This window comes from Pinus tabuliformis, chromosome 3_1 (genome assembly GCF_031772625.1).
Source record: "Pinus tabuliformis cultivar Carrire ecotype Pingquan chromosome 3_1, CPIR1, whole genome shotgun sequence".
NCBI classification, from domain to species: Eukaryota; Viridiplantae; Streptophyta; class Pinopsida; order Pinales; family Pinaceae; genus Pinus; species Pinus tabuliformis.
Window position 1 is genome coordinate 808,202,792 of NC_142301.1, and position 19,606 is coordinate 808,222,397.

At 38.4% G+C, this 19,606-nt stretch overlaps 1 protein-coding gene across 1 annotated transcript; it reads left to right on the plus strand.

The window, feature by feature from the left end:
• The first annotated feature begins 4,615 nt into the window (after nucleotides 1-4,615).
• LOC149189922 (uncharacterized) lies at nucleotides 4,616-5,663 on the plus strand. The gene is made up of 3 exons (XM_089410385.1): nucleotides 4,616-4,739; nucleotides 4,968-5,203; nucleotides 5,371-5,663. The coding sequence occupies exons 1-3, from the start codon at nucleotides 4,616-4,618 to the stop codon at nucleotides 5,452-5,454; spliced, it is 444 nt and encodes a 147-aa protein (XP_089266511.1). The 3' UTR covers nucleotides 5,455-5,663.
• Nucleotides 5,664-19,606: the final 13,943 nt, after the last annotated feature.

Consider the following 19,606-nt stretch of genomic DNA (forward strand, 5'->3'; position numbering starts at 1 on the left):
CCATAGTACACTCAGATATCAAGGGAAGCATATGATGGAAGTTTGGACAATTGCCATTCTATTTAGCTCATATGCCCACCATTGAGTCAACTCTATAAGGAAAACACCATTAAGTGGAGGTTTTGATAAACATTTCTAATGTTATAAGATTAGGAAAAATTATAAAAAACTAGAATTTAATAATAGATAAGAAAATTCACTGTCACTCATGTCACTCATGGGCAATCATTACCATTTAATGTTTATTTTATGGTTTAGACTTCAACGTTTCTTTTAGGGCTTATAATACTTATCTTAGGGTTCATGTCCCTTAGGTTTATAATATTAATCCCTTGGGTTTGTGACAATGATTGTATCAATTTGAAATTCAACCATGGACAACCATGGTCAATCAAGGCCAACGATGGTCAATTATGGTTAACCATGGTCCAACGTCACATTGTGACAAAGACTATCTTAATATGAAAATCAACCATGGTCAACCATGTTTATTATAGAGTTTATAATATTTATCTTACGGTTTATATACCTTGAATTTATAATATTAGTCCCTTGGGTTTAAAATAAATGTATTAATAAGTAAATGTTTCAATAAATTGTTATTTTATTTTATTAATATAATTATTATTTATAATAAATATTTAATATAATAATATTAATATTAATATTTATTATAAATGTTAATATTTCATATAATAATTAATACTTATATTCAATTATTAATGTTCTTATTATTATTATTGATTTTAATTTATTAATAATAACTACTACTACTATAATAATAATAATAATAATAATAATAATAATTTATTTCTTTTTATAAGTTTGGTATGACTTTTTCATTAATTTTCTATCAAAAAGAAGGTTACATGCCCCGAGAGAAATTAGGTTTGTTGGCCACCTAACAATAAAACAAGCCATCCAAAAACAAAAATGTTATATATGTCTAAGAGTCTTTCTTCTTCCTACTAGTGAGATATATGTAAACATAACTAATAATATGCCTAAAAATTTGAAACTGCTTCATACAAAACTATAACTAGGGGTGCACTGTCACTCTACTCATCATTAGTTGAATCCATTGGAGCATGGTCCTTCACGGTGGAACCTGGCAGCTCTGTGTGGGGAATACAAGGGATGTGCTGCTTTATGCAGTTGAGGCGGGGAATACAAGGGATGTGCTGCTCTATGTAGTTGAGGCGTCCATTTTGCTGCTGCAATTAAAACTGGATCTTTTGAAACTCTTTAGTATAATCTGAATGTCCATGGGAGGACAAATGCATGTCAGGTGGAAACTGCTCCAAGGCTTTAGCCATAAGGCTCTTCATCATCCAAAATAAGTGGATTGTTTAATTTTATTGAGTGGATCTCTCCTCTTCCCAATTTGCTATGAGCTGCTTAACCGGGGTCGAATTACCTAAGTGATATGCCTGAGCAGCTTCTTGAATAATTTAGGATGTTGATTTATGCCCATGCAATGTCCCCCCAGATGAGCTATGTTGACTGTCCTAGGGAGGGGATGCTTTCCTCTGTTTCCTGCAGCTGGCCACCTCAACCATTCCTTCCCTTACTAGAGGCACAAACCATTTTTTTGCACCTACAAATCAAATAATGGCCTCTGTCGAAATCTGGAGGATGACCCAAACAGAATCTAAGCTTAGAAGCAAGACACTACCAAGGGTCGCTCCAACCTTGAATACTTTCCAATGAAATTACAAAAGAAACCAACTAAATAAGGAGCCAATTCGAAAGCTTGTTGTCAATCGACCAGCAAGGCGTTGCGGTCCCACATCTACCACTGCTCCACCAATGCCCACAGTTGGGCCTAAATTGACATAATGAAACATCCATAGGAAAAACCCCATAATGGTCCAGATGAATCTCATCTCTAAGAAATTCGAACAACAGAACTCTACGTTGGAGAAAGAAAGAACATTTGAGTTGTGAAATTCGAACAACAGAACTCTACGTTGGAGAAAGAAAGAACATTTGAGTTGTGAGCTGCCCCTTGACCAAAATCCACACACAACCATGTGCCAAAACTAAATGCAGTATACCCTTGCCGTAAAAACGGAATTGAAATTCCAACAGTCGGGTCTATACTGACAGACTTAAACATTCACAGGAGAAACCCCAAAATGGGCCAAATGAATCTCATCTCTAAGCAATTCGAGCAATAGGATTGTACACCAGAGAAAGATCAAACATTTGAGCCAAGAGTTACCCCTTGACTAGGACCCACACATAACCATGCACCAGAACCAGGTACAATATACCCTTGTCGCTAAGAGGAGACCGACACTAGACATTTCCCACAATTCGACCCATACGATGACACTGTACCTACTAGGACCAAGCCAGTGCTTCCAAACAACATTGGCCATATTCCGATACCATACATAATCATAGTACCCAAGAACCAAACATAATTGACCAGAAACCAAAACCCTCACAATTCTGAAATAACAAAGGCAAGGAGTACAATGATGCCCAGAGCAAGGAGTCAGCCTAACCCCTCGTGAATGTTGAGAGCTAGATCTCATAGACCATTGACATAGGGACATAGAAAACTAGCGACTCAACACATAACATTGACCAAACCATGCCATAATCTAGAGACGTTCTTTTCTAATCCCACCAACCTACCACTGTTCCATGCATCCTAGATACCCAGGATAGAGACGAAGAGCCATAGATGCAGGGAGAAAAAAAATTAAAAGTGGAGACATACCAGTGACCAAGTCCAGGATAGAGACGAAGAGCCATAGATGCAGGGAGAAAAAAATTAAAAGTGGAGACATACCAGTGACCAAGTCCTTGACCAGAAAGAGACTGAGCTAATGTTTTCCCTTGGACGAACAACCCAGACTAGATCCACAATGAATGAAGCACATAGACCAATTTACTAAGCACAATGGAGGAGGAAATCACATTCTCGCTTAGCTTAATGGCTCTACCACCTTCTGGGGACATTTAACCTTCGCATGGACAACGTCACCTCTCCAAATGTTGCATGCATGCGAAGGGTGACCTTAGATTACTTTGGGATTTGCATTAATAAGTGGGCCAGGACGTACCCATTGAGTCCAACTCACACCCCGATCAGGGAATAATTATAATTATAATTATTATTATTGTTGTTGTTGTTGTTATTGAGCTGACAGGATGTACCCATTGGGTCCAGCTCATACCCCAATCAGGGAATAATTATAATTATAATAATTATTATTGTTGTTGTTGTTATTGAGAGGAGAGTCTAATTCTATAACCGATCCACAATGAATGAAGCACATAGACCAATTTACTAAGCACAACGGAGGAGGAACTCATTCTCGCTTAGCTTAATGGCTCTACCACCTTTTGGGTCGACATTTAACCTTCGCATGGGCAACGTCACCTCTCCAAATGTTGCATGCATGCGAAGGGTGACCTTAGATTACTTTGGGATTTGCATTAATGAGTGGGCCAGGACGTACCCATTGGGTCCAGCTCACACCCCGATCAGGGAATAATTATAATTATAATTATTATTATTGTTGTTGTTGTTATTGAGCTGACAGGACGTACCCAATTATGAATTCTATAACCCAATTATGATTTATAACGACATCCGTCCGTCATCATTGAAATTTTGCTCATGTCGGCCAAAATAAAATAAAAAAAATCTAGAAGTACAAAAAAAAGCTATACAAAACATTTAAATAATGTAGGCTCATAAAAAAATTTGCACGTGATGAAATTGGATCCCTCTTGGCTCATGTTAGATCCCTATTTAAAATGGATCTATGTAGTTAGATAATACACCCAAAAGATATATTAACCACACTTATTAATGTGGTTGTGCTAGTTAGATTACTTAAATTTAATACTTCATTTAAATGTGAACTTAAAATTGACTTATTATTATTATTATAATAGTTAAAATTAATTATTTGAGATTCATTCCATTATAACAAAGAATTTCAAAATTAAGAATTCATAGATAAATACTGGTCAAATTTAACCACTTAGGAATTTCGAGATTAAGAAGCGGAGTTGTCTTTAGTGCAACTTTTTGGACTTTCCGTGCAGGAATCTGGTGGAAAAATCGGAGGTGAAATCTTGATTTGGGAGTCATCTAGCGAGGCCGAGGAATTGCTCGGACGCCCAAAAGTGGTTGGAATTCGGCCAAAAAAATTTCAAAAAATCTTGTAGAGGTGGTGTTTGAATCGTGTTTTTGATGGTGGAAATGGATTCAGCGCCATCAAAAACGTCTAAGACACCTAAAATTTTGAAGTTTAACAACTATAACTTGGATTTTTGATGGTGGAAATGGATTCAGCGCCATCAAAAACGTCTAAGACACCTAAAATTTTGAAGTTTAACAACTATAACTTGGATTTACAAAAATCCTTTAGTTTTTTCACTGTATATATGGATTCAGCACCCTAGAAAACCCTAGGGCACTTCGATCAGGATTACCATCAAATTCAAGTTTGTGATTTCAGAGAAATTTAACTCGAAAAACCCGAGTAAAAACTTCCAAAAAAACACACTAAAAACGACTCCTCAAAAATCTATAAATAAATACCAATCAAATTTAACCACGAAAAAAGTTACCCGATGAAATAGCAAAATGCTTGACAACAAAACGTCAACGGACAACCACACCCTTAACGACAAATGTTCGCTGTCAACAACATTGATTGAAAAGTCGGTAGCAATCAACGTGTCATGGTGTAAAGCAAGAATAGGGGCAGGTAGGTTTTAATTACGCTGGCACTGCGCCGCAATAGTCGTGTTTGAAAGGGGTTGAGACTTGGTTGAGCTTCTTATTTTGGTTCTTGGTCGGTTCGGTTGGACGCCGACCATCACCTCTCTCCTCCTATAACAATCTTGGAAGGCACAAATCTTGATCTTGATCTTCAGCTTCTTGATTGCATGTTTCGTTGAGTTTATATATTCATTTTCTTTGCTTCCTTCTCTAGGGTTTCATTTTCATTTGATCTTGATCTTCAGCTTCTTGATTGCATGTTTCGTTGAGTTTATATATTCATTTTCTTTGCTTCCTTCTCTAGGGTTTCATTTTCATTTTCTAGGATTTCACCTCTGTTTTCCTCTCAAATCATCGTCATTCAATCATAATGAGGGAGGGCACTGCATTGACATCTTGTTGGCCATAATTCTGCCTCCTCTGGGGGTCTTTCTCAAATTCGGCTGCCATGTGAGCACCTTCTCATCGATCTAACACCGATTCTTCTGCATAATTTGCGCTTTTGGTTCCGCCATTACATGCTAAATCTATGAATCTGGGTCTGTACAAGTGTGTATTGATCTCGTTAATTAAACTACCGGGTGCTGATAATTTCGAGTTTCCTTTTTTTGTGACAGGTCGAGTTCTGGATATGTCTGCTGCTGACACTATTAGGGTACCTGCCGGGAATTATATACGCTATCTACGCAATCACCAAGTGAAATCCATGCATTTTTCGGATGTGGAAGTTGCTGGGGCTGAGGTCTGTGCAACCAGATTTGATTTAGCAACAACCTGTTGTTGAGCGTTCTTTCTGTTATTGGAGGGTTTGTTTATTGTGAGTCATAGCTTTGTACCTTAATATTTATATACACTTGTCACAAGACAGTGAATAAAATAATTGATATCTGTCACAGGTATGTTTATTGAAGCCATTTTCTAGCATATAATGTGAATTAATTCTTTCAGGATTATGTACTCAATTCTGTGTGTCAATAGGTTTTGACCACCCATGTTTTAATTGCTCTTATAATCGCATCTCAAATGGCAATACATTTTGCATCCTTTCATTTCATCAAATCGGCACTGCTCTGGAAAAGTATATGTGACGTGGGGATGCCAAGTTTAGCCAGTGGAATTAGTCTCTTGGTATCTGGATTCCAAAATATTGGGTTAAAAATAATATTTCATCTGAATTTAAAAGGTATATGTGTTAAACAAAGTCCACAGGAAGGAATGCCATATTTCGTACGTGATTGTTTTATAATTATCATTGTATAGATCAACATACTTTTCTTGATGTAGAAAGTGAATGAATATCATTTCCATTTCGGTTTGGACATACATAGAAGGTTGAGATAAAATGATAAAAACATTTAGATGAAGCAAATAATAAATCTTATTTTTTAATTTTATATTTATTGCGAGGAATGTTATTTGGTTTGTGATTTCTTTTTAATTGAGTTATATGAGATGTAAATGAACATGAGCTTGTTTTTCTAAATTTATATATTAAAGTTTTGGTAGGTAAATATCACTGTATCATAGGCAATGAGGATATTAAGAAAAATTCATTGAACATGCATGTTCATCTAGCACTTTAATCCTATATTTATTGAGTGTACTATTTCTACAATAAGATTGAGTTTATAGTTGGATTTAATAATCCTATATTTATTGAGTGTACCATTTTTACAATAAGATTGAGTGTGTAGGTGGATCCAATAGAAGCTTCCATTAGCTTTACCTGCTAGGTGTGTTGAATGTTAAGTGTGTTGAATGTTGAGACTCTCTTCTATGGCCATAGAGAGACCATATGAGCTCCCAAGATCACCGAATGTGTGATGTTGTTTGACTAAAGCATGCCAATTGAGATGTCATCCCATTCCCTTATTGCTTAGATGTGTTTTGTTGTTCCCAATCACATTAGTCTCGAGCATGATTTATTGCATAGTTCTACTAAAATCCCTTGGCTCATTCTAGTGCTGGGTCAAATTCATGATGTTGCATTGAGCCTCATCTACCTCCCTCCTTTCCTTAGCTTTCACTAAAAATCAAATAAGGTCAAGAGCTTTACCTTCCCTTCCTTTGAATTAACACCTAGAATGTTATATACCTTGTCTTGTAACCCTTTCTTACTGCGCTTTATAACCTCCATTATGTTGGCTTGGGGCTCACAAGGGTGTCTTAATACCCTCTATAGGTGAGTAAATTTCCATAGTACACTTAGATATCAAGGGAAGCATATGATGGAAGTTTGGACAATTGCCATTCTATTTAGCTGTGAGTAAATTTCCATAGTACACTTAGATATCAAGGGAAGCATGTGATGGAAGTTTGGACAATTGCCATTCTATTTAGCTCATATGCCCACTATTGAGTCAACTCTACAAGAAAAACACCATTAAGTGGAGTTTTGATAAATGTTTTTAATGTTATAAGATTAGGAAAATTTATAAAAAACTAAAATTTAATAATAGATAAGAAAGGTTTTTGCACGGTTTTAGTAGATATTCTCTATAACTAAATTGCAAATGGCCAAATGTTATAGTGGAAGTTTTTTTAATATGCTTAAAACTATTAGTTGCATTAGTGCAGATTATATATTATTGATGCACTAATGTTTCATATATATTTTAAATGCACTAGTGAGAACACATTACTTATTTTGAAAGTATTGATGCATATTATGCATAGTGTCAGTTAGTCAAAACCAATGTGTATTTTTCCACCTTATAAAGTGTTATAATGATAATAAATTAATGCTAACAATATCATTTAAAGGAGTGGTCATTGATGCCTTTAGGACATGTAAATTGCACTATTGTTTAAAGTCATTTAAGCCTACTAGCATGTAACAAAAGCATTGGTGTGGGGGTATGAATAAAACACATCATTTTGTTAATCAAATATAATGCATCAATATGATGTTTTCATGTTGAATTTTCTCACATTTTTAGTATGTAAATGTTTTTTTTGGTTGTTGTCAAATTTCAATTTCTCATCACAATTGCACATTTGTTCATTGTGATAATGTAGATCAATCATATAGAATAAAATGGATTAATATGATGTTTATGATGTTTTCATGTTGAATACCATTTTGTTAGTATGCAAATGCAAATTCTTCTTTTTTTATTCTAAAATTTTAATTACTCATTACAATTATAGATTTGTTCATTGTGATAACGTATATCAACCATATATAAATCATTCTAACAAAACATTTTAGAACACTAGAGATTGGAATAAAATATAAAAGCTTAATTTATTAAATATGCAAATGAATAAGGGAATAAGGGATCTCCTTTATAGAAAAAGAAACTCTTGCTAAGTCATAAATTCATGTTATATTTGGCTTATGATATATTTGATATACTCTTGGTGTTGTAGTTATTGGGTTTTATCTTTGGCCCCGCCTAGATTATTCCAACGCGTTATCAATTCACCATGGCGTGTTTGTCTGTGTGTGTATTCAAATTATATTGATCATCATTTACATTTTTAACATGTTCATTGGTGGTTCATTTTTAAGAGATGTCTTGTAAATATTATTATGTGAACTACTAATGTAGATTGATGTAAATTGTAAGATGGTGACTAGATTAAGAGTGGACATGGATTTAAAGTCTATGGAGGTGAATTTACTTGGGAATGACTGGGGAAATAACCAAACATTGAATGTTGCAATTAATTTTCCACCATATCCCTATTGAATTAATAGAAAATGTATATGCATTTAAAATTATGTAGGGGTTCTTGTGTGAGAGGATGTTGGCTCTAGTTAATATGCAAGCCAAAAAAGGAAAGAAGGGAATTTTCACACAAACAATATGGGACGCATGAGGCAATAGAGGACAAAACTGTGAAGAATAACATTATAGTGTGACTCACATTTGAGGAAGGGAATGTGTAAATAGAAGATGTGATGAACAAGCACATACAACAAAAAGGTAGAAGCAATTGAAGGAAAGGAATGACAAGTGGAGAAATTGTAGAGTGCTCTCGATCCCTGTGTTTTTAATTAGGTGGAGACTTCGCTCCTTGGATTCCTGAGTGATTTTATCAGGTGGAGCCTTGAGTAGTGCTATGGACTCATGGCTATTGTTTGACAAGTGGAGGCCAAGACATATGGATTCCCATGGAGCCCATAAGGTGAAGCCATAGTTCTCTATGGATTATTGTAGGAGACAAGCGGAGGCACTATGGTTCTGGACTCCCGAAGTGTGAAGCGGGTGGAGTTGCTTTGATGCTTTGGAACTTCAAATCCCTGAAGTGTGTGTTTGGGTGGGGCATTAGGTGCTCTGGATTCCCTGAAGTGTTGTTTGGGTGGAGAAATTGTGTACTTTGGGCTCCTAGTTGTCAACGAGAGGCACTGTGTACTCTAGATTCCTATGTAATTTAACTTGATTGGTGTTGATTTCCCTTTAGAATTTCACTCCTCGGGCTCGAAATCCAGCTCGAGCATTTATAACTACAAGAAAGAACACTAGCGCAGTTGACATATGGTTGGGAGGAGAGTTGAGGTCCCTCTCTCAATTTTTAGTCATCCAACTATTAAGATAAGTGACCTACATGTATTGCTTTGCATACCTATGCAATGTGAATATTGATTTATGATGTTGTATAATAATGGTTTATTAGCACTTAAGAAGGAATGTGTATATTATTGTATGTCGCACAGAGAAAGTTGTGTGATTGACCCTCTTGATTTTGAGGGGCTTGAATTCCTTTGTGACACTAATATAAGCCTTGAATTGTAATAGTATTTGTATAGTCTCGAATGGTTGTTTACTTGTTATGATCATTGTCATTATGAAGGATTATTGATATCCAATATATTGAGCATACCATAGAGTCTCCATGGTTTGAATGCTTGAGTCATTGAGTCCATTTCATTTAGAATGAATGTTTATTTCCTTGAATGAATTGCATTAAAACGTGAGAGTTTTACTCATGTATGGGTTGATGCCTGAGTGGAATTTGATAGTGGCAAAGTTTAACTAGGTCGATAGATTTCGAAGCCTACGCTAGTGGAGTGATAGGGATCTCTACCTAGATTCACAAAGGAGTTGGAGAAGAATTCCCAAAACAACAAAGTGAATTGTGTAATATGATAATCATGAATTAGTCATGGTTAAGTCGCTTAATCTCAGAACTTAGAGGTAGGATAGATGCTAATTGAGGATTAGCTCTTAACTCCATGCCATATCGCATTGTTGTGTAGAAAGTTTGTTGTAGTGGCATTGTGATGGAGACCTTAGGATGGAGTGTCTTTCCATCACATTATAGGAATTTCCTCGCCTTGTGGCACCCCATTGTTGTGTGCAATTTAGTTGAATTGGAATTGTGACGAAGATTGTGGAACGAAATTTCTTTCCATCACATGATAGGAATTTTATCATCGTGCCATGCCCTATCATTGCACAATGACAATTTCATTGAAGTGGCATTGTGATGAAGACCACAAAACAATGTTTTTTTGTCACATGATAGATTCAATTTTCTTGTCGTATTGTGCTCAATTTGGGTGATGGGACTCTTTTGTGTCCTGACACAATACTGTGCGATGCCATGGAAGCACAATTGAAGGGGATTCTTGTTGAATCCCACAAATTTCATATAAATGGTAAAGCATTGAATTGCACAAAGAACCAGGCCCCGCTTTGACACAAGTTTAAGCCGAGGTGGTAGGCACCACATAGATCGTGTATGGTCACATGGAATGCCACATGTATTATGGCTAACGTGGGATTTGGTTTGACACGTGGCACCCCTAGAGGATGCCATGTGGCATGGTTTCGTCATCATGACGATAGGGTGATGTTAGCAGGGCAGGTTGGGAATGGACTAACAGGAGGAGCAACGTCAAAATTGATGTCATATGATGGAGAAATATCTATCATGTCATCCAAGTAGTGCCAAGAGTCTTTGAGGGGGTTTTCAGGAAAGAGGCACACATGAATGAAGGTGTGTAATCATAAATCTTCCATTAAGAAAATTCTTTGTTATTTACAACCACCACACTCAATATAAGCTATCAGCATGGGATGGTGATTGTGTGGAGGAAGCAGAGAAGGGGTTCAACCTCATGTTTTGTATAAAGAGCCCATGACATGGAGAGCCGGTCTTACACATTAAGGTCGAGTATCCTATGTATCGAAGTAATATATATCTCTCTATTAATTAACGACAGTCGTGCATCTGTAAGGTGCTAATCCCATTGCACCCTTCTTGGATTTGGACACGATGACACTGGGACACTAATTAGGTAGTCTTACACCTACGAGTCAATGCCACATAGGCAATGTGGTGGTCCATGTGGAGGGATGTTAACATGGACAGGGAGTTAAGGGGCTAAAATTTAGATATTCGTATCTTTTGATCTTGGCATTAGATCGAGATAAATTTATACTACTGGAAAGCAGTCGACAAGCTTTATCTAATGGTGGTATCATAATTTGACTTTGAGAAATTTTCAAATTGAGTATTTTTATAATCCCATATTCATAAGGAGACTATGGAGGTCAGGTTAAATGAATGTAACACTTTCTATTCATCCTGGTTTGTCTAAGGGGGTGGGAGAGGGTGTTACAGTGTGGTATTGAAGCACCTAGGTTTAACACTCAGACTGAATGGGCCTAGAAGGATTTTTTTTTAAATTTATTTATATAGTGTAGTAACCTATATTGCTTAATTGATGTGTATTAGGGTTTGTTGCTTGTAGAAATTTTTATTATGGATGAATGTATCAATTTTGAAATGATTGTTATTTTCTAGCAGTTATACTAACTTGAAATGTGGTGTATTAGATAATGTCACATCCATGTGCCTATGGGACTTTTTCTAAGGTGATAATGAGCATGTTTGATTTCTATTGTGGATCGGCTAATAGTTATGTGTATTACAACAAATAAGAAGACACTACGAAACAAGGAAGAAAAGGGGATGAGAAATACAATGATGTAGTACAACATTGATAGATCTTAGCATGGCCAAGAGGAGGAGCCAGTTGAGAAAAGAAGAGAGAAATGCTCTCCTGATTGGAAGGACACCCTTAGAAGTTTAAGGGATTAATTAAGGAGTTTCAAGGTTGAAAATGAGAAGATTCTTAGAGAATAAGAGAAGCAAGCAGAGGTAAACATAGTCATACTGAAAACGCTATCAATTTTGTAGAGGTAGAAACAACATGAGCTAGGTGATAGCTACCATAAATATAGGTAGATTCCTATTTAATTTCCATGACCTTGGATCTAGGTTAGAGTCTTAAAATCACTAACGCTACCAAACAAGAATCTCAACCATAAAGTACTTTGCACAATGGAAATATAAAGTAGTAAATCATACATGCAAAAATATACACGGTTTTTAAGAAAATTGTACAATATATACAATCCCAATCTTCATTATATTAAACTAAATTCTGAATAATACAACAGTCTATGGTATACAAGATACAATGTCAAACTTCGTTGCAGCTTCTATGTTGTATCTTGTTCTTGACGATCCTTTGCTTCCGTTCTGCTCACTAGTAGTGCCTTAGTCCATCAAGGCCAATAAACATCAAGACTCCAAGAGGGCTGCTTCCTATCACTGCTGCAAGTCACCTCTAGGTAGGCCTAATTCCCGAGCTCGAATCTGCCAATATAGCAGTCACTTTCATCCATCAAAGTGTTGGACATAAGGCTACAATACTTTACCCAATCACACACCAACAACGCCCTTCTTGTTTGCTGCTCTAGAGCTACTTTGGGTAGTCGACTTGCTGCCCTCCAATCAACTCTATGACACCCAATCCACTCACTTTTGAATCTTATCCTAGTATGACACTTCACCACCTCGAAATTTCATGCACATGGCATCAACAAGCTGCACACAACTGATCCAATCTGGTCACAACTTAACCTGATACACCTCCCAAAACATTGTTTTTCACCTTGATACACTGTTGTCACTGCATCATTGGTTATGGCATCACCCTACAACCCTTATCCTCCATGCAAATAAAAAAGACAACCCTGTAAAGATTGTTGTTCTCCAAGGGAGAGGTCCTCCACTCCTACGTTTCCCATGTCTTCTTGTTTTACCTCAAACAAAAAACTTAGGATGGCCTTGCTACTTGTTATGTCCTGCGGCCTAGCACATCAGTTGTTGTAGCCTTCAGCCTCCCTCCAAACTTCCACCAAACAGTCCTAACACAACTCTGTTTTGAATTCTAGCCTTGCAGATTTCTCTACCTAGAAACCATCACTTAAACGCACATGAAATAGCCCTAAACAATTCCCTTAAACAACTTGTTGTAATATCATCAACTCGACTTGTACTCATAAATGCCCACGTTGTCCCTTAAGCTCCTCCATGTTGTCCCTTTGGTCCTCTCTAGCTGGCTGCAACTTCCTTGAGATTTTAGAGCTCCTCTTTGTGATGTATTATCAAACTTGGATGCCTCAAATAGCCTCAAAACATCCTTAATTTATAGACTTTAAGGCTCAACTAATTTTCTTGAAGTGACACATCTATTGTCTCTCTTTCACACCAAGCTTACATGACTTGGTAACTAATAATTACCTTGCCAACTTCAAAAATTCATTTCTCTCTAACAACAACTCGGATTTGGATGATTCTTGATGCGTTGGAATCATATCGTCGAGCACTATATCCTCATCCATCACATGTCGTACCTCCATCATTTTGTTGGCCCAAATCACGATTGGTGAAAAAAACCCCACACTTGGGTTCCAAGCCCACAAGCTATCGTTGTGGGGATTTTCCCTACAAACCCTGAACCCTAGGGCTTGAAGTACCTCCCAAGCTAAACAAATCAACACTCCCTCTTAGTGAGGGAGTTACTTCTAAGGCTAGGAAGTATCTCGTCATCATCATCATTTCTCGCAACACTTGCCCAACCCTTGGCACTCACAATCGCAACAATCCCTGTATGGTGAACTACGCCCTTCTCGGAAGTGTCGTTGTTACTGTTGGAAGCACCCTTCTTCTTCTTCTTATCCTATAATGTCTTCCACTCTCTCCATGATTCCTTCTTGGTAGTCGTAGGAACACCCTTGCTCACCACTGACCACACGCTCTTCTTGGGTTGCAGAATCTCCATCTAAATCTGTAACCTCCCTCTCGAATTAGACTCCCTCTGAGTCTATAGAACCTAAAACTTCTTGGGAAGGTGTACATTCTTGTCAGGAACCTGTACCTGCTCCTCTGAAGCTTGAACTTTCACATGCACCTATTCCTGCTTCTCTCGAACCTATACCTGCTCCACTTGCTTCTTTCCATGACCCATATGCTTAGTCGTCAACCTGTAGAGACCATGCTCTCTAACTCTGAGTATAATCCTATTAGACTTAGATCCTATGAGCCTGAGTCTTTCCTTCTCATCCTTGAACAAGACCTCAAGCCCTTTCCTCTCGATCATCGAGATGGAAAACATGCTATATCTAAGTCTTGGTATAAACAATACATTGTGGACCTGCATCATACATCCCGTCTCCATTCTGAATGACACAAAACCCAATCCTCGGATCTCCAACTAACTCATGTCACCCAAAACCATGTGCAACTTTGGGTCCCATTCAACTAGAGTCTCAAAAACCTCATGTGACCTTGTCATATGCTTCGTTGCACCACTATCCACATACCATCCATCATTAACAACAATGCCCTGTGTGAATTGAGAAATCATAGCAAAGTCCTTCTCTTCAAATCTCCTCGAGGGATCATCTATCTTTGTTGAAGTAGCAACACTGATGAATTTCTTTTCTTTCTTCTTCTCATCATTTCCCTTCTTCTTCAATGGCCATCTTGATGAAAAATGACCCATATCGTCATAGTGGAAATACTTGAATCTAATCAAGTCCTTCTTTAGCTTACCCTTCATTTGTGATGCAAGTTCCATGTCATCATCTGAAGCCTTATGCTTCGGCTGAAGATCCTCCTCTCACAAATCTTCCTGAAAGAAGTCATCCCATAGTGTATCCCAGTGTGGCAGCTTCTTCTTGGCAACAATTCCTTTGATGAAGGGATTTCATTCCTCGGTGAACTCTTTGAAGGAGATCCTTACCATATCTCCATCTGAGGCAGTCACACTGATGGCAACAAGATGATATTTGACTTGGGACAACATTGTCAGATACGAGGTTACACTTTCACCCTTTAAAATCTTGGTGGACTTCAACTTATCCTCCAATACCAATACCCAATTCTCGTTCTTATTCTGGAACAAATTTTGAAGAGACATCCATATATCATGTGCGGTGTTCTTCTCAGATAAATGAGGTATTAGGGAATCCCTCACACCATCTACGATGATCAATCTCGCCCTCGCATCCAGATCATCCCATATTTCCAACTCCTTAGGGTTGGTTGGCTTCTTGAATTCTTTCTCGGAAACTCCCAGATCTTGCTAACCTGCAAGATCAACTTGACCCTTTCCTTCCATAGACTATAGTTGGACAACCCTTCCAAGCTGTCCTCATTTTAGATACTTGCCTGTAAATTCGAGATTGTAGTGAACACTTCACTCACAATGTGATCAAATCCCTCTCACGCAGTACTTTTTTGTGCACAACTCTAATTTACTTACTTCCAAAGTAGCTCATACACGCTCCGATACCATGTTGAATTTCCACAACCTTGGATCTAGGTTAGAGTCTTAAAATCACTGATGCTACCAAACCAAGAATCTTAACCATAAATATAAAGTAGTAAATCATATATGCACAAATATACATGGTCATTAACAAAATTTTACAATATGTACAATCCAATCTTTGTTACAACAGTCTATGGTATACAAGATATAATGACAAACTTCGTTATAGCTTCTATGTCATATCTTGTCCTGCCGGTGCTTTTCTTCCATACTCTCACTAATAGTGCCTTAGTCCATCAAGGCCACAACACATTGAGACTCCAATAGGGCTACCTTCAATCACCGCTACAAGTCACATATGCTACAATTAACATGGGCTCATCAAACTGCTCTTTGGGTAGGCCTAATTCTCGAGCTCCAATTTGCCAATCTAGAAGTCACTTTCGTCCATCAAAGTGTTTCACATAAGGATGAAATGCTTCACCCAATCATGCACCAACGTCTCAATGTCTACCGTTCTAGGGCTACTTTGGGTAGCCAACTCAATGCCCTCTAATCAATTCTATGACACCCAATCCACTCACTGCTGAATCTTCTCCTAGTATGACACTTCACCACCTCGGAATGTCATACACATGGCATCAACGGGATGCACACAAATTGATCCAATATGGTCATAACTTGACCCAATACACCTCCCAAAACATTGTTGTTCACCTTGTTGCACTGCTGCCACTACATCACTGGTTAAGGCATCCCCCTACAACCCTTATCCTCCGTGCAAATCAGCAAGACAACCCTCTAAAGACTTTGGTTCTCCAAGGGAGAGGTCCTCCACTCCTACTTTGCCCCTCTCTACTTGTTTTACCTCAAACACAACACTTAGGATGGCCTTTCTATTGGATATGGCCTATGGCCTAGCACAACAGCTACTGTAGCCTTCGAACTCCCTCCAAACTTCCACCAAACAATCCTAGCACAACTTTGTTTTGCCTTCTAGCCCTGCGACTTTCTCTGCCCAACAAGCAACCCTTAAATGCACATGAAACAACCCTAAAACATGACCTTAAACAACCCGCTATAATCTCATCAACTCGGCCTACAATTAGAAATTCCCATGCTATCCCTTAAGCTCCTCCTCACTGTCCCTTTGGCCCTCTCTAGTTGGTTGCGTCTTCCTTGAGATTTCAGAGTTCCTCTTTGTGATGTATTGTCACACTTGGATGCCTCAAATAGCCTCAAATCATCCTTAATTTATAGACTTTAAGGCTCAACGATTTTTATTGAAGTGACACATCTATTTTCTCTCTTTTACGCCAAGCCTACATGACTTGGTAACCAATAATTACCTTGTAAACACTAAAAATTCATTTCTCTCTAACGAATACATGGATTTGGATGATGTTCGATGCGTTGGAATAATATCGTCGAGCACTATCATCCTCATCCATCACATATATTACATCCATAATGGTTTTGGCCCAAATCACGATGGGTGCAAAATCCCACACTTGGGTTCCCAACCCACAAGCTCCCCTTGTGGTGCTTATCCCTCTAAACCCTGAACCCTAGGGGTTGGAGTACCTCCCAAGCTACACAAATCAACAATCTCTCTTAGTAAGGGAGGTACTTCCAATACTAGGAAGTATCTCATCATCATCATCACTTCTCACGACACTTGCCAACTCTTGGTGCTCACAATCGCAACAATCCCTATACGTTGAACTATGCCCTTCTCAGAAGCGTCTCTGTCACTATTTGAAGTACCCTGTTTCTTCTTCTTATCCTGTAACGTCTTCCACTCTCTCCATGATTCCTTCTTCATAGTTTTAGGAGAACCCTTTCTCACCACTGACCACATTCTCTTATTGGGTTGCAGAGTCTCCCTCTAAATCTGCAAGCACCCTCTCAAACTAGACTCCCTCCGAGTCTTTGGAACCTAGACCTTCTCAGGAATGTTTACATTCTTCTCAAAAGCCTGTACTTGCTCTTATGAAGCCTGGACTTGCATAGGCACCTGCTTCTGCTTCTCTGGAACCTGTACCTGCTCCACCCGCTTCTTTCCATGACCCACAGGCTTGGCCGTCAACTTGTAGAGACCATGCTCTCTAACTCCAAGTACAATCCCATCGGACGTAGAGCCTCTAAGCCTAAGTCGTGCCTTCCCATCTTGGAACAAGACCTCAAACCCTTTCCTCTTGATCATCGAGACAGAAATCACATTATATTTGAGTCCTGGTACAAACAATACATCCTAGACATGCATCATATGCCCTATCTCCATTCTGAATGGCACAACACTCGATCCTTGGATCTCCAACTGACTCTTGTCGCCCAAAACCATGTGCAACTTTGAGTCCCATTCAACTAGAGTCTCAAAAACCTCCTGTGACCCTGTCATATGCTTCGTCACACCACTATCCACGTACCATCCATCCTCATCGACAGTACCTTGTGAGAAATGAGAAATCATAGAAAATTCCTCCTCTTCCAATCTCCTAGAGAGATTATCTATCTCTACTGAAGTGGAAACACCGATGACCTGCTTTCCTTTCTTCTTCTCATCATTTCCCTTCTTCTTCATCGGACATCTTGACAAAAAATGACCCATCTTGCCACAGTTGAAACACTTGACTTTACTCAAGTCCTTCTTTTGCTTACCCTTAATTGTTGATGCAAGTGCCATGTCAACATTTGAAGCCTTCTTCTTCGACTGAAGATCCTCGTATCGTAACTCTTCCTAAATGAAGTCATCCCACAACCTATCCCAGTCTAGTAGCTTCTCCCTAGAAAAGATTCCTTTGATGAAGGGCTTCCATTCCTTAGTGAACCCTTTCAAGGCAATCCTTACCATATCTCCATCTGAGATGGTCACACCAATGGCAGCAAGCTCATCTTTGACTTGAGACAACCTTGTCAGATACGAAATCACGCTTTCACCCTTTAACATCTTGGTGGACTTCAACTTATCCTCCAATACCAATACCCAGTTCTCATTCTTATTCTGGAACAAATTTTGAAGAGACATCCACATCTCATGTGCGATGTTCTTCCCAGAAAAATGAGGTATTAGGGCATCCCTCACACCATCTATGATGATCAATCTTGCTCTCGCATCCAATTCATCCCATATTTCCAGCTCCTTAGGGTCAGTTGGATTCTTGACTTCTTTCTCGGCAAACTCCCAGATCTTGTTGACTTGCAAGATCAACTTGATCCTTTCCTTCCATGGACTATAGTTGGACAACCTTCCAACCAGTACTCATATCAGATACCTACCCATAACGTCTACATTGTAGTGAACCCTTCACTCACAATTTGACCAACTCCCTCTCACATTGTAATTCGTTGCGCATAACTCTGATTTACTTATGTCCAAAGTAGCTCAGACACGCTTTGATACCATGTTGAATTTCCACGACCTTGGATCTAGGTTAGAGTCTTAAAATCAGTGACTCTACCAAACCAAGAATCTCAACCATAAACTACTTTTCATAGCAGAAACATAAAGTAGTAAATCATACATTTCACAAATATACACGGTTTTTAACAAAATTGTACAATATGTACAATTCCAATCTTCATTATATTAAACTAAATTCTGAATAATACAATAGTCTATGGTATACAATATACAGTGACAAACATTGTTGCAACTTCTATGTCGCATCTTGTCCCGCTAGTCCTTTTCTTCCATACTACTCACTAGTAGTGCCTTAGTCCATCAAGGCCACTACACATTGAGACTCCAAGAGGGTTGCTTCCTATCACTGCTGCAAGTCACGTCTACTACAACGAACACAGGCTCATCAAACTACTCTCTAGGTAGGCCTAATTCTTGAGCTCCAACCATCCAATCTAGTAGTCACTTTCATCCATCAAAGTGTTGCACATAAGACTGCAATACTTCACCCAATCACATACCAACAATGTCCTTCTTGTTTACTGCTCTAGGGATACTTTGGGTAGCCAACTCGTTGCCCTCCAATCAGATCTATGACACCCAATCCACTCACTGTTGAATCTGCTCCTAGTATGACACTTCACCACCTCAGAATGTCATGCACATGGCATCAATAAGCTGCACACAAACTAATCCAATCTGGTCACAACTTGACCCAATACACCTCCCAAAACATTGTTGTTCACGTTGTTGCACTACTCTCACTGCATCACTTATTAGGGAATCACCCTACAACCCTTATCGTTCATGCAAATCATCAAGATAAACCTCTAAAGACTGTGGTTCTCTAAGGGAGAGGTCCTCCACT

Excerpts from the sequence above, each read along its gene's own strand:
- LOC149189922 (XM_089410385.1), top strand. The coding sequence starts at position 4,616 with ATGCTTGACAACAAAACGTCAACGGACAACCACACCCTTAACGACAAA. Across the intron at positions 4,740-4,967 it reads TAAAGCAAGAATAGGGGCAG|GGTTTCATTTTCATTTGATC; the intron begins GTAGGTTTTAAT and ends TTCCTTCTCTAG. Across the intron at positions 5,204-5,370 it reads TTCTCAAATTCGGCTGCCAT|GTCGAGTTCTGGATATGTCT; the intron begins GTGAGCACCTTC and ends TTTTTGTGACAG.